The sequence below is a fragment of the Pteronotus mesoamericanus genome, unplaced genomic scaffold (genome assembly GCF_021234165.1).
Source record: "Pteronotus mesoamericanus isolate MK-2021 breed Mesoamerican mustached bat unplaced genomic scaffold, CSHL_Meso_final contig_78, whole genome shotgun sequence".
NCBI lineage: Eukaryota > Metazoa > Chordata > Mammalia > Chiroptera > Mormoopidae > Pteronotus > Pteronotus mesoamericanus.
This window is the reverse complement of record NW_026555258.1, coordinates 12,773,367-12,791,979: the sequence shown is the minus strand read 5'-3', so window position 1 is coordinate 12,791,979 and position 18,613 is coordinate 12,773,367. Positions and strand designations below refer to the sequence as shown.

Sequence of the window (18,613 nt, the reverse complement as noted above, 5' to 3'; positions counted from 1 at the left end):
AAACTGAGACAAAATCCTGGCTTAGTGTTCCTACGGCTGCTCCAGCTCAGAGTGGCCTTCTGGGAATATTGTAGCCTCTCTAAACTCAGGTTTCTTACCTGTGAAGTTAAAATCCCAATATCCACCTTCCAGGGCTATTATGAGAAGTAAGTGAGGCTGGAAAAGGCATAAACACCACTTAAACAAGAACCTGGTTGTCATGGGCTGAATGTCTGCATCCCCCATGAATTCACTATGTTGAAACCCTTACCACTAATGTGGTACAGTGTGAGGAGGTGGGGCTATTGAGAGGTGATCTGTTCATGAGGGTGGGGCCTCCCTGATCAGATTAGTGCCTTTCTAAGAGGAGGAAGAGACAAGAAAACTCTCTCCCTCCCTCTTTTCTTCCCTTCCTCTTCCTTCCTTCCTTTCTTCGATTTTCCTTTTTTCTTCTCTCTTCCCTTCTTTCCACCCATATTGCTTAAGCCCTACTATGTGCCAGGCACCTCTGCCATGGATGCCAGGGTGAATAAGGCAGGCAACTCCCTGCCTTTGCAGACCTCATAGTGTAGGAAGGAGACAGACGTGCAACCAAGCTGCTTGGACACAGCGACACCAGTGCTCTTCCAGAAGCACAAGGTTTCTGGGGGACCAAGAGGAAGAACATCTAACCTAGGACAGAGTCGCGATGGTCAGAGAGGATCGCCTAGAAGAAGAGGCCTTTAGGCTGAGACCTAATGGATTAACAGGAATTACAGGATGAAAGATCCACAGGAAGAGAAGCCTAGAAAATGAAAATACCATGGACAAAGTTCTCAGGCGGCGGAACATCCAACTAAGAACTGACTTAACAATTACCTTTCTTTCTGATTAAGGTTCATCAGGTTTTGCTTGTTTGTTTGTTTGCTTGCTTCCAAGTTCCCAAGAGACGAAAAAAAAGAGTTCTGGTGCCTCAGAGAAGATCCTAACTCTGAAGGCAAAAATGACACAGAGCAGAGATCTGTCAACTCATTAGAGGATCAGCAACAAAAGTCAAGGATCCTTGTTCCTTACAGACAGGGAGTATACCTGAGATTGGGGTGAGCGGCAGGGAAGGCTCACTGTGCTGCTGAGTTTCAACCATGGGGGGTGGGGTGGCTAAAGTAACAAGAACGTTCAGGGAAACCCTGCACTGGATCCCTGTAGACCTTAAATAACATCTTCAATACTCTTACTGTCTAAAGCAAGTACCTGGTTTTGTTGACTGTTCTCAGTGAGGCTGGAGAACATGAAACAGCTAGAAAAGAAGACCTAATCAACAAAAGCTAAAGGAGCCCCTAAGATCTGGAGATTCTAATCCATACTCCCTCTCTTTTGCTGGCCAGGAACTCTTAGCCTCCAACAAGACACGCAGGGAATTGTTGAAGCAGATGCTTCCTACTTCCTAAGGACACAGGAGGGGCTACTTGGAGATCCGAAACTAAGGCACAAAATTTAAAAATAATAGACAAAAAACTTAATTGATAAGTGAAACATAAAAAGGAGCATCATGTCTGGTATACAGTAGCAGACTATATTTGATAAATATATTTCAAATATTGAATGTCAGTGATCTGTTAAGGAGATGAAAGAAAATAAGCCCACAGACAGAAATTATGGAAGACTTTGTGATGTGTGTCAGATGTGGGTATAGTCTTGAAACCTGAGCATGGTCTTGCATAGGCCAAGGGCAGCCCCCGTGTTCCAGGAGAAGGGCCCACCACGAGTCAAGATTAATGTGTGAATACCTTGGATCAATCAAAGTCTTGTTCAAAGCAAAGACCATGTATTTTCCTGGGATTTTTTTCTCAGCTTTGTTTTATTTTAGTTTATATCCTAATTGCTTAGTATAGTAATATTTTTTTGATGGACTCGCTCTTTTCTGACCTATTTCATTAGATATTAAATGCATGATCTCATACAGTGCTAAGAGGAAGGGAGGAAATCCAGGTTAGGTTCTATTTTGGTTGAATATAATTTTTTTCTATCCTGTTCTTGCATCAGAATGTGGCCCCCTGTAGTTACCTCTGAGCTTTTTCATTTATAAGAGTCCCAGCTGTTGTCGTGTACCTGCTAAGTTCTGCTTGTCAAATTCTGTCTATTTCTGAAAAGCACGAGGTAGGGAGAACAACAAGGACTGCACCTTTTGCTAAAAGTCATCCTGATCCCCTTCCTTGTGAAAGCCCGGGGATTTCAGACTGGCAGATAGAGGACTTTATGGCTCCAACAGCCATTCTGAACTCCAGCGTAATGAAGGCATGCAGGTCAATTACCCATCTGTTTGTGTTTCTATTGCTGTGAATTACGGTATCCATCGCTGACAGCTCATTGGAGTGGAATGAAAATAAGACGATAATTCACTGGGTGAAACTGTGCAGAAAGGGCAAAAAGGCTATGATCTCATTCAGAAGTTCAGCCCTGTCTCTGAGATGGGTCATTTGCTTTCTGGGAAATAAAGAAAGGCAGCTACCTGGGGGAAGAGTGGGTGGGTTCTGGCTCCCCCTTCTGGAGAGAGTAACCTTTTCTGTTCCAAGATACCATCACCTATTCTGTGGGATCACAAGGAGTAGACTTGGAGCCCTTGGATGAAAGATCCATTTTTAATTATCAGAAGTTCTGAAGTTCGATGAAACAGGTTGCTTTACTGGGTAGAGAACTCCTTCTTCAGCAGAATTTGAAGGCTGATACAGTAAGAATGCTTTAAAGAACCCAAGGTCCAAATGGCGTGCCGTAGATTGGATTGTCATTAACTCATATTCAGTGGCCCTACCTGCTGTGTCCTCCCTTTGAAAACATTATATGGCCCCCTCCCGAACTCAGGGGGTTTCACATAACATGTCGCGGCCAATTAAATGGTGGTGGGAGTGATGTGTGCAACTTGCAAAATGAAGTAGAAGAGCCAACATGTAGGTTCATCAGTTTGTCTTTCCCCATCTACATGGGAACAGCAATGTTCCATACTGAGGCCACCAGACCAGCGGAATCACCATGGGCTGTGACCACGTTGTAGCATCAGTAAGGAAGGAGCATTTCCTTTTGCCAACTGCTGAGATGCACGGGCTCTTTGTTCACACAGCATAGCCTCGTCTACACTGACAGACACAGGAGCAGGAAAACTATGACCCAGGTCCCAACTTATCCCACCACCTATTTTTGTAAATTGACTGCATTGGAGCACAGCCACTTAGATTTAACTATTGCCTATAGCAGCTTTCACATTACAAAGAAAGAGCTGAGTACTCGCAACAGAGGCTGAGTGAAGCCCACAAATCCTAAGACCATTTGGCTCTTTTCTGAAAATGTTTGCCAGCCCCTGAACTAATTGCTCATTAGGATTCTTTCAACCTTGATTTTCTAAGAGTCTACTATGTGCTGTCATTCATTCATTTATTAAGCAAAGATCAATTAGTGATCTTCATGTGTCAGGCACTCTTCTGGGCTCTGGAGAAAAGACCGGGAACTAGACACAAAATCCTTGCTCTCACGGAACCTTCCTTTCAGTGAGGGAGACACACAATAAACGGATACAGAAAAACACAGGAGGATTTATACTGACAAAGGTCTTAGGGGCAGGGAAGCTTCTAAATGACAATTTTAACTTTAAAAAAGAGAAAATGGTCTACCAGGGGTGTCCAACCTTTTGGCATCTCTGGGCCACACTGGAAGATGAAGGGTTGTTTTGGGTCACACATTAAATACATCGCAACAAAAATCACACACACACACACACAAAATCCCATAATGTTTTAAGCAAATTTATGATTTTGTGTTGGGCCACATTCACAGCCATCCTGGGATGCCTGCGGCCCATGGGCCACAGGTTAGACACCCCTGCCCACGAAATTACCAAGGATAAAGAGGTAAACTATACTTTTAAAATTAAATTTCATAAAATTTCAACATGAAGGACACCCTTCAAGCTTTAAGAAGAGCTTGATCTCATTTAAATAAAAGCTTCTGCATAGTAGTCATGATAAAAAACCAAGTCTGACACCCAGAAGACTCTTCGTGGCCTTGGTCCCTGGATCAGCAAATGTCTCCCTAAGTTGGCCCCTTTCCTGCCCCACCCTGCAACACCACTGCCTCTGTCCCCCGGGGGCCAAGTGCCCTCCTGCTCGAAATTGGGCCCAGCTGTTATTAGCTGCTTGCTCTCAGGAGGTTAAGGCTAAGAGGCTTAACTGCTCTGATTCTCAATTTCCTCATTAAAGCTGCTGCTGTTGGGCTGGCATAAAAATTAAATGAACAAGTTTGTATTTTGATTGTGCGGTATCTTGATTTTAGGATTGAGTATGTTTGTCAAATCACAGAACTCGTTCACCTCAGAAGGGTAAATTTTTTGGAATGTAAATTATACCTCATGAATTGGAAAACAAAACCAATTATCTAACACAGGCTAGAGTCCTAGCATGTGACAATTGTTCAACTAATATCATTTCCTGTCCTCACCTGTTTTCTGTTGCTTTCCCTGGAGGCCTTTCGCAGCCTCAGGCATCCTCCCGTTGGCATCTGAAAGTGCCCTGCTCGTATCTCAAATTTTACTAGATCACTGATCATATCATGCTATGTGTGTCTATGTTCATGTTCCCCCTGGTCTGTGAGCTCCTCGAATGGACAAGGCAATGCCTCATTCATCTCCATTTCCCGGTCACCTAGCACATAAATGGGCACCAGTAAATGTGTCTGAATGAAGGTAAACGTAGACAGAATGCGCTGCAGGGAGGACTGTGTCTCCCCGCTCTGTGCCCAGCATGCCCCGCCTCTCTCATCCCTCCCTCCCTCATGAGCAGGACCTGGTATCTTCCCCAACATCACAGCTGGAAACCTGAAGCTATACTGACTTCAGCTCAGGAGTGAAAGAGACAGGTGCTCAGATGATACGCAAGGACCTGACCACTAATTTCAGTACGTATTTGTTTTGAATCCATAGCTATAAATCATGATTCTTGAGGACTACCGCTGTTTTTAAAAATATTTCTCTGCATTCTTTCCAAGATACCAAGCACAGTGCTAGATCATAGTAGGTGGGCAAAAATAAAACTGCTCAACTCAGCAACTATTCGGAAAGTCCTTTCCCTCGTCACTTTATTAAGTCAGGTGTTGTCCTAGATCGACAGATACGGCAAATGAATAAGATGGAATTTGTAACCTCAAGAGTCAAGGGGACAGGAATGAACCTGAATGGCAGGTATAGTCCAGCATTAGCCAAGTTGTATGCCACAGAACCATAAATATGCAAAGTACCCAGAATCAAATAGTCAGGAAACTCTGTGTATTTAATCTACCTCTTGAGACTCATAATCCACATTAGCGCAGTGAAGGCCCTGAGAAGGCCTGCAGTGAGTGAGTTGAGTGAGTGTGGTTTATGCCATTTAATCCAGTGCTTCAGTAGCACTGAGCTTTCGTTACGTTACTGTGTGGAAATAAATAACCTCAGGATCTCAATGGCTTATAACCACAAAGGTTTATTTATTGCTCATGTTTCATGTTGGCTGGGCTTGACTCTTCCCCCCGAAGTCTTCCCTTAGGGTCTAGGCTGAAGGAGCAGCCTTCCTCAGACATATGGCATTCATACACCAGGGAGAAAAGAGCAAGAGCCAAGGCAATGTCTCCTGAAGTGTCTGCTGAGACGAGGCATGCACTTCGTCCTCTCACATTCCATTGGCCAAAGCAAACCCTACAGCCAAGTCCAATGTCAACTAGACGAGAGCGCGCACCACCCGTGGGATGGCGCCGCCAGTCACACAGCTATGTGCTGCCAGTCCCAAGAGGAAGCGAACAGTACAAGCATGTGATCTACCACAGAATAAACTTACTGTTATGCCAACCCTTTTTTTAAAAAAAAATGAATTATCATATTCTTCAGCAATTTCACTCTTAAGGTATATACCCAAAAGATTTGGAGACAGGTACTCAAACAAAAACATGTACACCAATGATCATAAGAGCACTATTCACAATAGTTAAAAGGTAGAAGCAACCCCAATGTCCACCAACCTAGGACTAGTAAACAAAATGCAGCACAGCCATAAAGTGAAATTTACGTTGGCCATGAGAAAATGAAGTACCGATACATGTTACATCATGGATGAACTTTGAAAACACCTTGTTAAAGAAGCCAGGCACAATAAAAACACATATTGCATGATTTCATTTATAGGAAATACCCAGAATAAGCAAATCCATAGAGACAGAAAGCAGATTAATACTTGCCAGGGGCTGAATAGAGGGAGGAATGGGGAGTGATTGTTTAATGGATACAGAATTTCCGTTCGGGGTGGCGATAAAGGTCTGGAATTAAATAGTGATGATAGCTGCACAACGCTGTGAATATACTTAATGCCACTGAACCGTGAATTTTACAATGGTTAAATAAACTTATGCTACATATATTTTACCACAATAAAAACTAAAAGATTCAAAACAAATTGATTTGACAGTTCAAATAAATTTAAATCAGTACTTATTTATTGAGTACCTACTAAGAGCAAAACATAGAACCAAGAAGAAGTGGAAAATGAACAAATAAAAAAAGGATATGGTTCTTCTCTCAGGGCTCTTAATTACCATTTAGTAGCAAATATGTACAATTGTGCACGTAAGACAAGGTAGAATGCATCTAGAATATAATAAAGGCACACCGAAACTGCTGTTCGCAGTGCCAAAGGAGAGCTTAATTCTGACTGAGATGATTTGGGGAAGTGGGGAATAAGGATTGACCTAACAATCTTAAAAAATAAACTGGTCCCATATCTATCAGAGTCAATGAATTAACTTCCACGAGTGCTCTATTTCAGTTTTCGCCGTCTTCTGCATGAAATGAGCTCAGCAAGGAACTGTATGGGACACAGCTGTTAAAGGAGATCATATCGCCACATTGACCACTCACCATGCAGGAACTCCATGCTGCACACCCAGCCAAGGGTCTATTGAAAGGTATGGCCCCAGATGACCCACACAAGAGCTGAGTCCTCTGAGACCCCTGGTCTCAACGGCAGCTTATAGCTCATCAGAATTTCTACCTCTTTGTGCAAGTCTAAGTCTTGAGCCACCAATTGATTCCAGATTCCCCCAGGTTAGAGGCAGCACTTTCTATAGCCCCATACACCCAGAATGCTGCAAGGCCCCAGTAATTAATTGTCTGTTGTAAAAGCGTTTCATCTCTTCTGGTTCTGGATCCTTGGGAGAGTATGAGAATAGCTATGGAAATGGCACACCTAGCCACATACACAAGTTGGCAAGTAATTTTAGGAAAATTTCAGGCTTTCTAAAGTAACTAGCAGAAACTGTAACCACTTTCTATAATAAAAACCATGCTTATGATTTATATGCTTCAGGGTGGTAAACAATATAATATACAGCTTAAGAGCACTGGTGTTGAGTGGACCTGGGTTCAAATTCTTGCTTTTCTACCTACAAGATAGTTAAGTTCTTGGAGCCTCAATTTCCAAATCTGGAAAATGGATCGGTGTTGAGGTGCGCATGAGATATTGATATTAAAAAATGAGCTCCACACCTGGGCACATGAGAATTATCCAGTAAAATGTAGCTATAATTATTATTTTCTATCCACCCCCTTGGTTTTTAGGTCAGGTGCTTTCTACATATTTTTCTATTAAATAGAGAATAATGGCTCCAAGGTAGAGGTGTTTTTATTCCCATTTTGCAGATTACAAGTCCCAAAGAAACCCAGAAACTTAATTCACCAGTCCAAACTCTTACCACTTTCCAATGTGCTCTCCTGACCCTCCTCATTCTATTTGGTTTCTAGTTGAGTCTTTAACTGACATTTCAATCCACTCTTCAAAAGGAACTCTGCGTTTCCTTCTGACGAAACAAAGAACAGCGTGCTCCTTGGCTCATAAAGGAAAACCAATACTTGGCTGCCTGCAGCTGGGTGGAAGCCAGCAGTCCCGTTGGCATGAAGGTGCTGCTCTGTTATCCGACAGACTTCACAGACAGAGTCATGGGAAGGCAGTAATGAGGATTCCCATCAGTGTCTCCCAGGCCCCTCCGGATGGAGAAGGAAGGACCTTTGTCATAAGCCATTGGCTACTGGGCTGGTTCTGGTGAGGACTCATCCCAAGGTGCACTGGCCGCAATCACTCAGTGGTCTACGCTGGGGTCACAAGGCCACGTGAGGTGACAGGGGTGTGGGAGAGGGGGGGGCTTATGAAAAGGAGACCTAATCATATCTTGTCCCCTCTTTCTTTCCTATCACAGTTGGACAGGGTCGTGTTACCATTCTACCTGCATCTAGAATGTGTTGTGCTGACTCATAGCTCCTTCCAGAAGGAAGGATCCCTGATGTGGGATGGACATTTGTGTTGGGCATTGAAAGATGAACTGAACTTGATTCAGAGAGAGGACAGAGGTCACTTAAGGCACTCTGGATGTGTGAGTGATAGGATAGAGAGCCTAATCTCGAAGGAGCTGAGGTTTTAGGCCGAGACAGAGGAAAAGAAAAAAAGAGAAGGAGAACAATGAAGGAGGAGGAAAGAAGTGAAGTAGCCCTAGGAGCCCACGTGACTAAGAACCAAAAGCTGGAGGACCTTGGGAAAGAGATTTTACCTTTCTGAGCGTAAGTTTCATCATATGTATAATGGGGAAGATAATCGTGTCTCTTCATTGGTGGGAGGAACAAATGGGCTAGTGGACATCAGCACATGTCTAAGAAGAAGAAGAAGTAACTAAAAAAAGTGTTCTTTCTGAACACTCCTACGCTCTCTGTTCCTTTCTTTCTACCTCTTGTTGCAAGATGATGTTGAAAATAATCATCTTCACTCCATCTGTGATGCCTGGTTGCTGAGGAAAGAGACTGGCGGTGCTGCTTCTCTCCCTGGGCCTCCTCCTCTCGCTTCTCCATCTCCTCCCCCCGCCCTCTTCCTCTCCTCCATCCTTTTTCCTTCCTTCCCTCCCTCTCTTCCTTCCTTTTTCTCCCTCTTCCCTTCTCCTCCTAGTGTCACTTTAGCACCAATCACACACAAAAATTCAATTCAGCAAACATGCACTGAGTTCCTATGTCCGTGGCACTCTGCTGAATATGAAGAAACAGCAAGTTGGCAAGGCACAGCCCTCTCTTACAGAGAAGAAATAAAACCAAAACACAATCAAATGTGTTGCAAGGTGAGTAGAAAAAAATAATCATACCATAAAAGAAGTCTTAAAAGAGGGTTTTCAGAAGAGGTGGTATTTGGAGGATTCGGGGACATGGTCCCAGTCTGGAAGATACAACAGCCAACTCTATAGAAGAGGCATCTGCACTTTGAAGATCGCTATCCCTGCAAGGTAGCACAGTGACTAGCACGCAGTCACTAGGCCCTCAGGAAATGGTCGTTAGGCTGAACTGGATCCAGAATGATGTGGAATGAGAGGTGTAAAAGTTTCAAGAAAGCAGAGCCCACTATGTTCAGGGCAATTCATTCATTTAGTTGTTCATTCATTCATAAATAAATTTAACAAATAATACTCTGAGCACTGTTTATGTACCATGTACTGTATGTTTTTCTAGAGACAGAGGAAGGTCTCTACCACTGAGGAATTCACACTTCAAGGGGAGTCAGATTGGTAATATAATGATGGGGGGGGGGGGGAACGGCGGCAGAGGGAGAGAGAGAGAGACAAATCCTAGAGAAGAAGGTGGGCGGGTTGCCTAACAACCTGGGCAGAGAAGGCAAGAAAACCTTTCTTGGACAAGTGGAAGTCCAGAAATTTAAGAGATGATATGCAAACATGCAAAGTAATACAAAATAAAAATTTAACAAGATGCCTGTAGTGAAATGTAGGAAATTCCATAGATCTGAAGTAAAGATATGAGTATGTGTTGGATTGTAAGATAAGACAAAGAAGTTAGGCAAAGGTTTGATTATGTTGCCTGGTGCCAAGTTAAGAAGTCTGAACTTCATACCAAAATCTCTACAGAGGAAGTCAAGGGTTTTAAGCAGAAACGTGACCGCACTGGATTTGATTTTAAGATCACACTTGTGTCTGCGGCGGGAATGGAGAGTAGGAGGGATGAGAGTCAGGAAGTCTGCCTGGCAATCACTGGAGCAGCCCACGGAAGGGAGGAATGATGGGGGAGTGGCTGAACCACGGCACGGGTGTGGAAGGGGTGTGGGGTGGACGTCTGTGTTGGGCATTGAAAGAAAGATGGACTGAACTTGGTTACAGAGAGGGCAGAGGTCACTTAAGGCACTCTGGATGCATGAGTGAGAGCAGATAGAGTCTCATCTTGAAGGAGGTGAGGTTTCAAGCAGAGACAGAGGAAAAGAAAAAAAAAGGAAGAGAAGGAGAACAATGAAGGAGGAGGAAAGAAGGAAGGAGAAGGGGGAAGAGGAGAAATAATTTGAGATCACAAGTGAAATAGGGAAATGGACCATTTGAAGGTGAATAATTAGAGGGAGGCTTTTAAGACACACTAGCGTCAGGTGGCCCTGCTTGGAGGTGCAGAGAGTCCATGGTGCCTCATGTCACCAGTGTCTCATCCCATATCCCTTAGCTGCCCAACCTCCCACCTTTCAAAGATCTTTATCTTCTTCCTGTTCAACTTTCTCTTCAGGAAGCTGAGAATAGGTTAATGACCTCATTCCTTTTTTTTTCCATTAAGAAAAATATCACATGCTATTGAATCTAAGATGCCATTCACTGTGAGACATATAATTGTTTTATGTTCACTAAGAAAACAACAGCCTGCCAATTAAACTATGACATGTCATTAGTTATAAGAAACATTCTAATTCCAGAGGTGCAACTTAAATCTATGAAAAGTAATCAGAAGAAAAGTTCACGAAAATGTCCCCGTTACCACATCTATGACCTGTAGCCACCTCGAGACCCCTATGTTCTCCCATCCTCCCTTCACTATGGATAAACTAGCAGGCTCTCTTAATTAAAGCAAGTAATTCCATTAATCCACAAGACCCTACTTACTCTTGCCTGCTCAACGTGGACCCTAAATCATCTCTCTGTCTTGCAGAAAAAAAAAAAGTTGATTCACCTACTTTTCCCTCTCTGAATAATAATTTCCATCAGTGTACAGGTTTTGTTGCTTCCCTATTTAAAAAGAAGAACTCCTCTGCTCCACACCACTTTCTGGTACCGTGCTTGTCCCTCCAATGCTGCTCTGCAGCTGGCTGTATCGCCTGCCTTCGCTCCCTCTCTTCCCATTTCCTCTAGACCGCATTGGACGCAGGCTTTCATCTTGGTAACTCCATGGAAACACTTTTGTCAAGATCACCAAAGACCCCATCTTGCTAAACCCACTTCTTAGGTCTCAGTCCTTATCTTAATTCTCATATCAGCAGCATGTGTCACAGTTGACCAGGATCTCTGTCTGAAAAAACATTTTTTACTTGGCTTCCAAGAGATACTATACTCTCTTGGATCTCTTCCCACCTCCTTGGCCACTTCTTCGCTTTCTTTTCTTGTTCCTCATTATCATCCCATTACCCCAAGCCTTCAATATTAAATTCTCCATGGCTCAATAACTGGATTCCTTCTCTTCTCTAACTATACTTTCTCCCAAGGTAATCTATCCAATCTCACATCATTAAATATCATCTCTATGCTAATTTATATCTTGGCTTCTCTCCTCTAACTTTCCAAATGCCTGTTCAATATATACATTTGTATATATAATAGATTTCTCCACCTTAGGTTAAAACTCAATTCCCCACCAAAACTTATCCCTCCCACAGTCTTCACCATATCAGCAAGACACTTCCATCATTGCATTGACTCAGGCAAAATGTGGGGATCATCTTCTGCTTCTCTCATACTCTCACAAGTTTCTCAATCCACTATTGAATACTAATGTCAGCACTAAAAAATATATCCATAATTCAATCATGTCTCACAACCCCGATTGTCACCGTCATGACCCAGGCCACCATTTTCCCTCAACGCGATATGCATAAAAGCCTCCTAACTAGGTTCCTTGTATGTGTTCTTTCCCTAAACAGTCTTTTCTGGTCTATAGGCATTGTGACTCACTTAAAATATAAGTCAGGTCAAGTTACTCCATGGTCTGCATTTGTAATGGCTTCTCATTTAATCTTGAGCAGTATCTAGGGTATTTTTCATGGTCTGCAAATTCCTACATGACCTGTTTCCTGACTGTCTCTGACTGTAAAGAAAATACATTTCTTTGTTTACTTGTTTATTGTCTGCTCCTCCCACATACTAAATATAAGCTCCAAAATCACTGAGACTTAGCTCATTCATCGCTGTATAGCCAGCTCTTAAATCAACACCTGACATAGAGCTGATGTTCAATAAACATTGCTAAGTAAATACATGAATGTATGAATGAAAAAATTTCTGGATCCTCCCTAGGTTTCAGCAAAATATTCTTTCTGCATCCCTTTCCACATCAGTGAGCTACTGAGGCAGAGCTCTGCTCTCTGTGTACCTCACCAGATGGAATACTTGATGAAATTATATGACAATGTCAGTAAAATGCTCCATGGGCTTCTTGGGGAGAGAAGTATAAAAGTAAGAAGTCATCATTATGCTGTTAGCATTATTACTACCAGAAGCCATTGCTTCTTTGACTACTAGTAGCCTCTGATCATTTCCACGATTCTTTTTTTTTTTCTTATTTTTAGTTTCCTCTAATCCTCTTCTTTCTCTTTCTTATTTATTCCTCTTTACCTCTGCCCTGTCTTGTGGACATTTTATGAAATACCACAAGGTAAATGTCATTAGAGTGCTGATCATTATCATCTCTATCTACAAAAATAAACCTCTGCAGACCCTCCCCTCCCAGCCTGGTTCGGGGGAATCGGGAGAGGAACGGAGAGCAACACCATTCTGAGAAGAAGCTCTGAAGTCACTGCCTTCATCCCCTTCCTCATCTACAGAACGGGGTGTCACGGATGCCTTTCTCATAGCGATGCTGTGAGGATTAAAAATGTAATACATACAACTATACAATACAAGTAAGTCTAAATTAAAATAAATATAAATATAATAACAATAAGTTAGCACAGTCCTTGTCTCATAAGGAAGGGCTGAATAAACAGCATCTATTGTCTAGCCTCTGTGCATGCAGCCCGTCCTCCTGCTGGGTTGGACCACCTGCTGCTTTCTCATGTCCCTGCTGCACTCATGGTTTTTCTTTCCAAAGGATGTCAAGATGGAGGACATTATTAAATACATTTTTTACTAGCTGGACATTATATACACAGAAATGCATGCATATACATCATGTGTGTGCAGCTGTATGTGTTCCCACAAAGTACACACACCCACGTATCACCACCCAGATCAAGCAGCAGAATGTCACCAGTACTTCCAAAAACACCTCTGGTCCTCCCCAGCCGTTAGTGCTCCTTGGATTCTAAAACAATGTAATTGTTTTTTACTAGTTTTGATGTATATGGGAATGGAATAATACTGTGCAGACTCATTTGTGTCTGGCTCTTTCACTCAATGTTATCTCCATGAGATTCTTTCGTATTGTTTCATGAAAGGGTATTTATTCTGTTCTCATTTTTGTGTTGTAGGCCATTGTGTGAATGTATGACTGTTTATCTGCTTTCTTGTTGATGGGCATTTGGGCCTACTTCCCTGTGGACATTTTGAGCAAAGCTGCTCTGAACATCCATATCTTTTGGTCAACGTAGGTAATGTCTCTGCTGGGCATACTCTTAGGAGCTGTAATTGCTAGGTCAGATGGCAAGGGCATACTGACTTTTTAGTAAATATTACAAAAGAGTTTTCCAAAGTAATTGTACTGACTTATTCCCCCTGCCCAACGCAATGCGTGTTAAGTTCCCATGGCTCCGCATTGTCACTCTTTGATATTGTCAGTATCTTTCATTTGAGCCCAACTGATCGCTGTGTTATGATATTGAATTGTGGTTTTAATTTACATTTTCTGAGGACTAGAAAAGTTAATTGCCTTTTCAAATGTTTATTTGCCACGTTGATATTCCTGCTGGTGAAGTGCCTGTTCATATCTTTTACCCATTTTCATGTCTTACTGGATTGTCTGTCTCCTTCTTATTGGTTTTAGGAGTTATTTATGTGTTTTGCAAAGAGTTCTCTGTCAGATACATATATCACAGATATTTCCTTCCACTAGGTAGCTTGCATTTTCATTCTATGAATAGCAGCTTCTGATGAACAGAAATTCTTAATTTCAACGCAGTCCAATTTATCAATCTTTCCCTTATACTTAGTGCTTTTTGTATTCTGTCAAATAAATATCAGACTATTGAAAAGTCATGAGATATTCTCCTGTCTTATATTTAACAAGCTTTTTTCTTTTACCTTCCTGCACCAGAAGATTATTCTCCCTCAGATATCATTTTTTTCCCTGTGATTCCTCTACCTAGACAAGACAGAATGAATTACTCCCTCTTCTGGACCTCCATAATAGTATGCATTACTTTCATTATCTCTATTATATATTACCTTGAATCATATGTATCTTCCTGTCCATTCTCTTTATCTCATCCCCACACTCCATTCACTCAATTATCTAAATTCTTCATGATCTTTTTACTAAATCCTAGTCATGATGCCTTCTAAGTATAATAACTCTAAAATTGGTCTATTTTTCTCCACCCCCAGTGTTACCTTCAGGTCTAAATTTGTGACATTTCATCTTAAGTACTGCAATAGCCTCTAACTGGTCACCAGACTGTACCCTATCCTTCTCTAATTAATTGACCACACACAAAAGCTGGCATGGTCTTCCAAAACATCAATCTCCTCATGCTACTTCCTTTGTGAAAACCCTTCCATGGTACCCATTACTGTCAAATTAACGTTCAACTCATTAGCATGCTGCAGAGGCCTTCCAGGACTTGAAGGGTTACTTTGTCTTTCTCACCACTGATGTCTCAGCTCTAATCTCTTAAGGCTTTTTCAGTTCCTCAAATGTCCCCTTCATAAGGACTCTTCTGTCTGCCTCCACATCCATGACCCCACCCTTGTCTTCATCCTTCAGGTCTCAGCCTATGCATCATTTTTAGCAAGAAAACTTCCTTGACTCCCTAGCAAATTAAGTCCCCATGTTAACTGGTATTATAAATCCCTCAGATTTTTCTCCATTAAAATGCATTATGCCTATCATTGTTTAAGTCCATCTTCTCTGTTAGACTGTGTATTTCCTTGGGGTAGAAGCTGAATCTTGTTTACTTCTGTATCCTTGTGCCAAGCTCGATGCAAATATGGCACCTTAAAAAGCATATATAGGGTAGGCAAAAGGAGGTTTACAGTTGTTCATATGGAAAATACTACAATTAATTAATAATAAAAGAATAAACTCTGTGTTTCATGTTCTCACAACTGTAAACTTATTTTTGCCCCACCCTGTATATAGTGAGTTGAAACAAACTGATTTGTGCTCATACGCCCATGGCCTAACACTGGATTTGGCACATAGCCAGTCTTAAGAAAAATCTTCATAAAACACTAGAATCAGTATCGGGAAGGTCTTAAGGACCACTATCTCCAATCACCCAATCCAATGGAATGATGATTAAGAAAACTCTCTAACATTCCAACCAAATGTCATCTACTTATAACCCAGAGAGTCACTAGATACTTCAGTTGACCATTCTAGGTTTGGCATGAATGTGCATTAGAAAATCTATTTTATACAGTGTTTAAACTGAGATCTATTTTATCTCAGTTAAAAGCTGGGGTCCTTGTAGTCTCCTCTAACTAGGTCAGGTCTAGCCTGTTTTACCCTTATTAATGAATTTGACTATCTTTTCTGCAAGACAATCCTGTAGGTATCTACCGACAAGTCCTCTTGCTCCAAAGCCATCCTTCTTCAGCTGTTTATCCTAAGACACCTGCCTTCAGGCACACCGTAGTTTCTTAATGTCCCTCTTGAGGTGTGATGCACAGACCTGAATCCAGTCCTCCAGGTGTGCTCTGACCAATCTAGAATAAGACAAACCTGTCACTTCCTTTTTTGTGGGTAATATATTTCTAACAATGTCACCAACGGAAGACTTGGGTTTTAGGGGACTGAGACTTATACTTCAGTTGCTTTGTGAAAAAAGTAATTCGAAATTAGGTATGAAAGTGCATATTCAGAATGGGAAAGACTGAGGACTTGGAAGATGAGGGAACCCTGGACCTCGAGCTTCATTAGTTTCAAGGTAAATCAGCCTCTCTAAATGTCCCTGTGATCTTAGTAACTTCCTAGTAACATCCTGTGAATCCCTTCTAAATGTATTCCAATTATAACTCCCAGGTCTCTCCTCCTCTAACATGCACAGCAGGGTGATCAATGCAGACTGAAGCCAAACTTCCTGGATTCAAAGCCTGCCGGCACCTTAAGGTCACTCTGGGTACCACAGGAGCCAACTAGTATCACTGGCACAGCCAAGGCAGTTCGGACTTTCTTCCTAGGCATTACTGAACTCATCTGTCTACTCTTCTCTCTGCTAAAGGAGGTAGGGTTATTCTTCATGTATCTGAGAATATGTTTTGTTTTAACACTAAACCACTTTCTCGGCCTGAATTTCCCTGAGGATTTTCATTCATTGCTCCCCACTGACACTTCCAAGCCCTCCCCGAACCATTTTCAAACCATCTTCTATAACAAGAGCATGAATCAAACAGTTGCCAAGGAACCAGAATATAAAAGTCACATTAAGCTCTGCTTAGCTCTACCTGCCAATCTCAACCCAACTTTCCTCCCACTGATATTCAGAATCACCTTTATCATATACCTTTCTAGAAGGTCACATTTTTAGTCTGCTCAAAGTTAAAGCAGTCATTTCTTTTTCTGACTATAAAGTTATTACATGATCAGAAAAGTTAGAAAAGGCACTGTAAGCCCAAAGTAAATCATCTATAACCCAACCATCCAGAGGTAACCTCTTTTTAACATCCTAGCATATTTGCTTGCAATATTATTTTTTCTTATTCTTTTACCCCATCATGCCATACACTTAGTCAGAAACTATCCATTTTTAAATTAACATTATAGCAAATCATTGTCGCATATACTTGTAAATTCTTTATAAACAACGTTTTAGTACCTGCCTAATATTATGTTGTATGGATGCTACATTAATTTACTTAGTTTCCTCATGTGGAAAATTGAGATTTTTACAATGTTTTTTGGTTATTATAAATTATGCTTTTTGAAACAGCACTATCTGTACTTAGAGCCTCGTTAATTTTTCCCTGGAATCTCCTCTCCATTTTATGATGAATTAATAAGGGTAATATTGCTATTTTAAGGGGTATATTATTCTAAGGTCATGAGTATACATGGAGCACCTAGCATGGACCTGACATATATCAGACATTAAACAAATACAAATACTTATATAGAGCAACAAGTTAATCCTTCTAATTGTTACATCGTCACTAGCAATGCCTAAGAGCATCTGTCTCTCTATACCCTAGACAGCACTGAGTGTTCCCATTTGTCAACTTGGCTAAAAACACATACACATGCACAAACACATGCGTGCATATGTGTATGAATACACAGAAGACCACAAAGTATTAAAAAAATAAGGGAAAACAAGATTACACAGAACCAAACATTTCGTAAATTGCCCTATCGCTCTTGGAATTCAAATGACACCTGCCAAAATACACTGAAAATCAAACACCACAATGCAGGAAACCCAGATGATATCATACGAAACTTTAATATATATTAGATCTGGGGCACCTATAAATAATACCTTTTAGACATTTTCATCAAAATAATCAGATAAAGCTCACATTTCCATACTTGATATCTGAAAACTAATTAATAACCGTTAGCTTAATGTCCTCTCTCCATTAAAATTTGTAATTGTATCATGACTGCCTTAGTTTTCACTGGTTTCCCTGTCTTTCTTCTTTCTCCCTGCACATGACACCTGTCCCCATGCGCCTCCCTCTCTGCCCTCAGGCCCCCAGCACCTACCTTGAAGATGAAGCTTACTCTCGGTGCTTTGCAGAAGGACGGAACTCACAGAGTCCAGATTGTCATAGCTGTTACAGCCCAGAGGCCCAGTGCGTGTCTCTGTGACCTGAAGGGGACATGAAGGGTGACAGATGTGGGACAGCCTTGTGTGGGACAAACCCTGTAAAGTCAGCCCCCAGCAGAGCAAATCTGGTAGAGAAAGTCATCTGCCCTGGGCCAATGGCCGCTTCCTGAGCACTTTGGCCGTGCCAAGGACCTTGCCAGGCCATCTCCAAGCAGACGACAAGGCAGCACACTGATCAAGCAGACAGTCTGGAGCTAGAATGCCCAGATTCTGTTCGTGGTACTCACTTCACAAAGTTGCCTTAAGTATTATACGAACTACTAAGTGAAAAGTAGAGTACACTTCAAACACCTGGGCTTTAGAATCAGGAGAGAATTGCTGTTAAATCCTGGCTGGTCCCTTTATTTGCTTTGTGACCTAAGAAAGTCACTTAACTTCTCTAACTTGAAGCTAGTAAATCCTTTCCAGTGAGGTTGGGAGACTAGACCTGATGGCCGTACGAGCCTAACACATGGCGTATATTCAAAAATGGGCACCTTACTGCCAAAAGTCTCTATAAATTGTAATGCATACATATGCATTATTATTAGGCAGAAACAATAAAATTATCCCCACTTTCGAAAACAACAACAACAACAATTTCAGCAAGGAACACAATC

General features: G+C 41.7%; 1 protein-coding gene across 1 annotated transcript in view; it reads right to left on the bottom strand.

Annotated features, from left to right (window-relative positions):
* The window catches only part of BRINP1 (BMP/retinoic acid inducible neural specific 1), a 167,444-nt gene that overhangs the window by 37,932 nt on the left and 110,899 nt on the right, over window positions 1-18,613 (bottom strand). Inside the window, exon 5 of the mRNA XM_054584471.1 lies at window positions 17,891-17,996. Coding sequence (XP_054440446.1) covers window positions 17,891-17,996 — 106 coding nt within the window. The remainder of the gene's footprint in view (window positions 1-17,890; window positions 17,997-18,613) is intronic.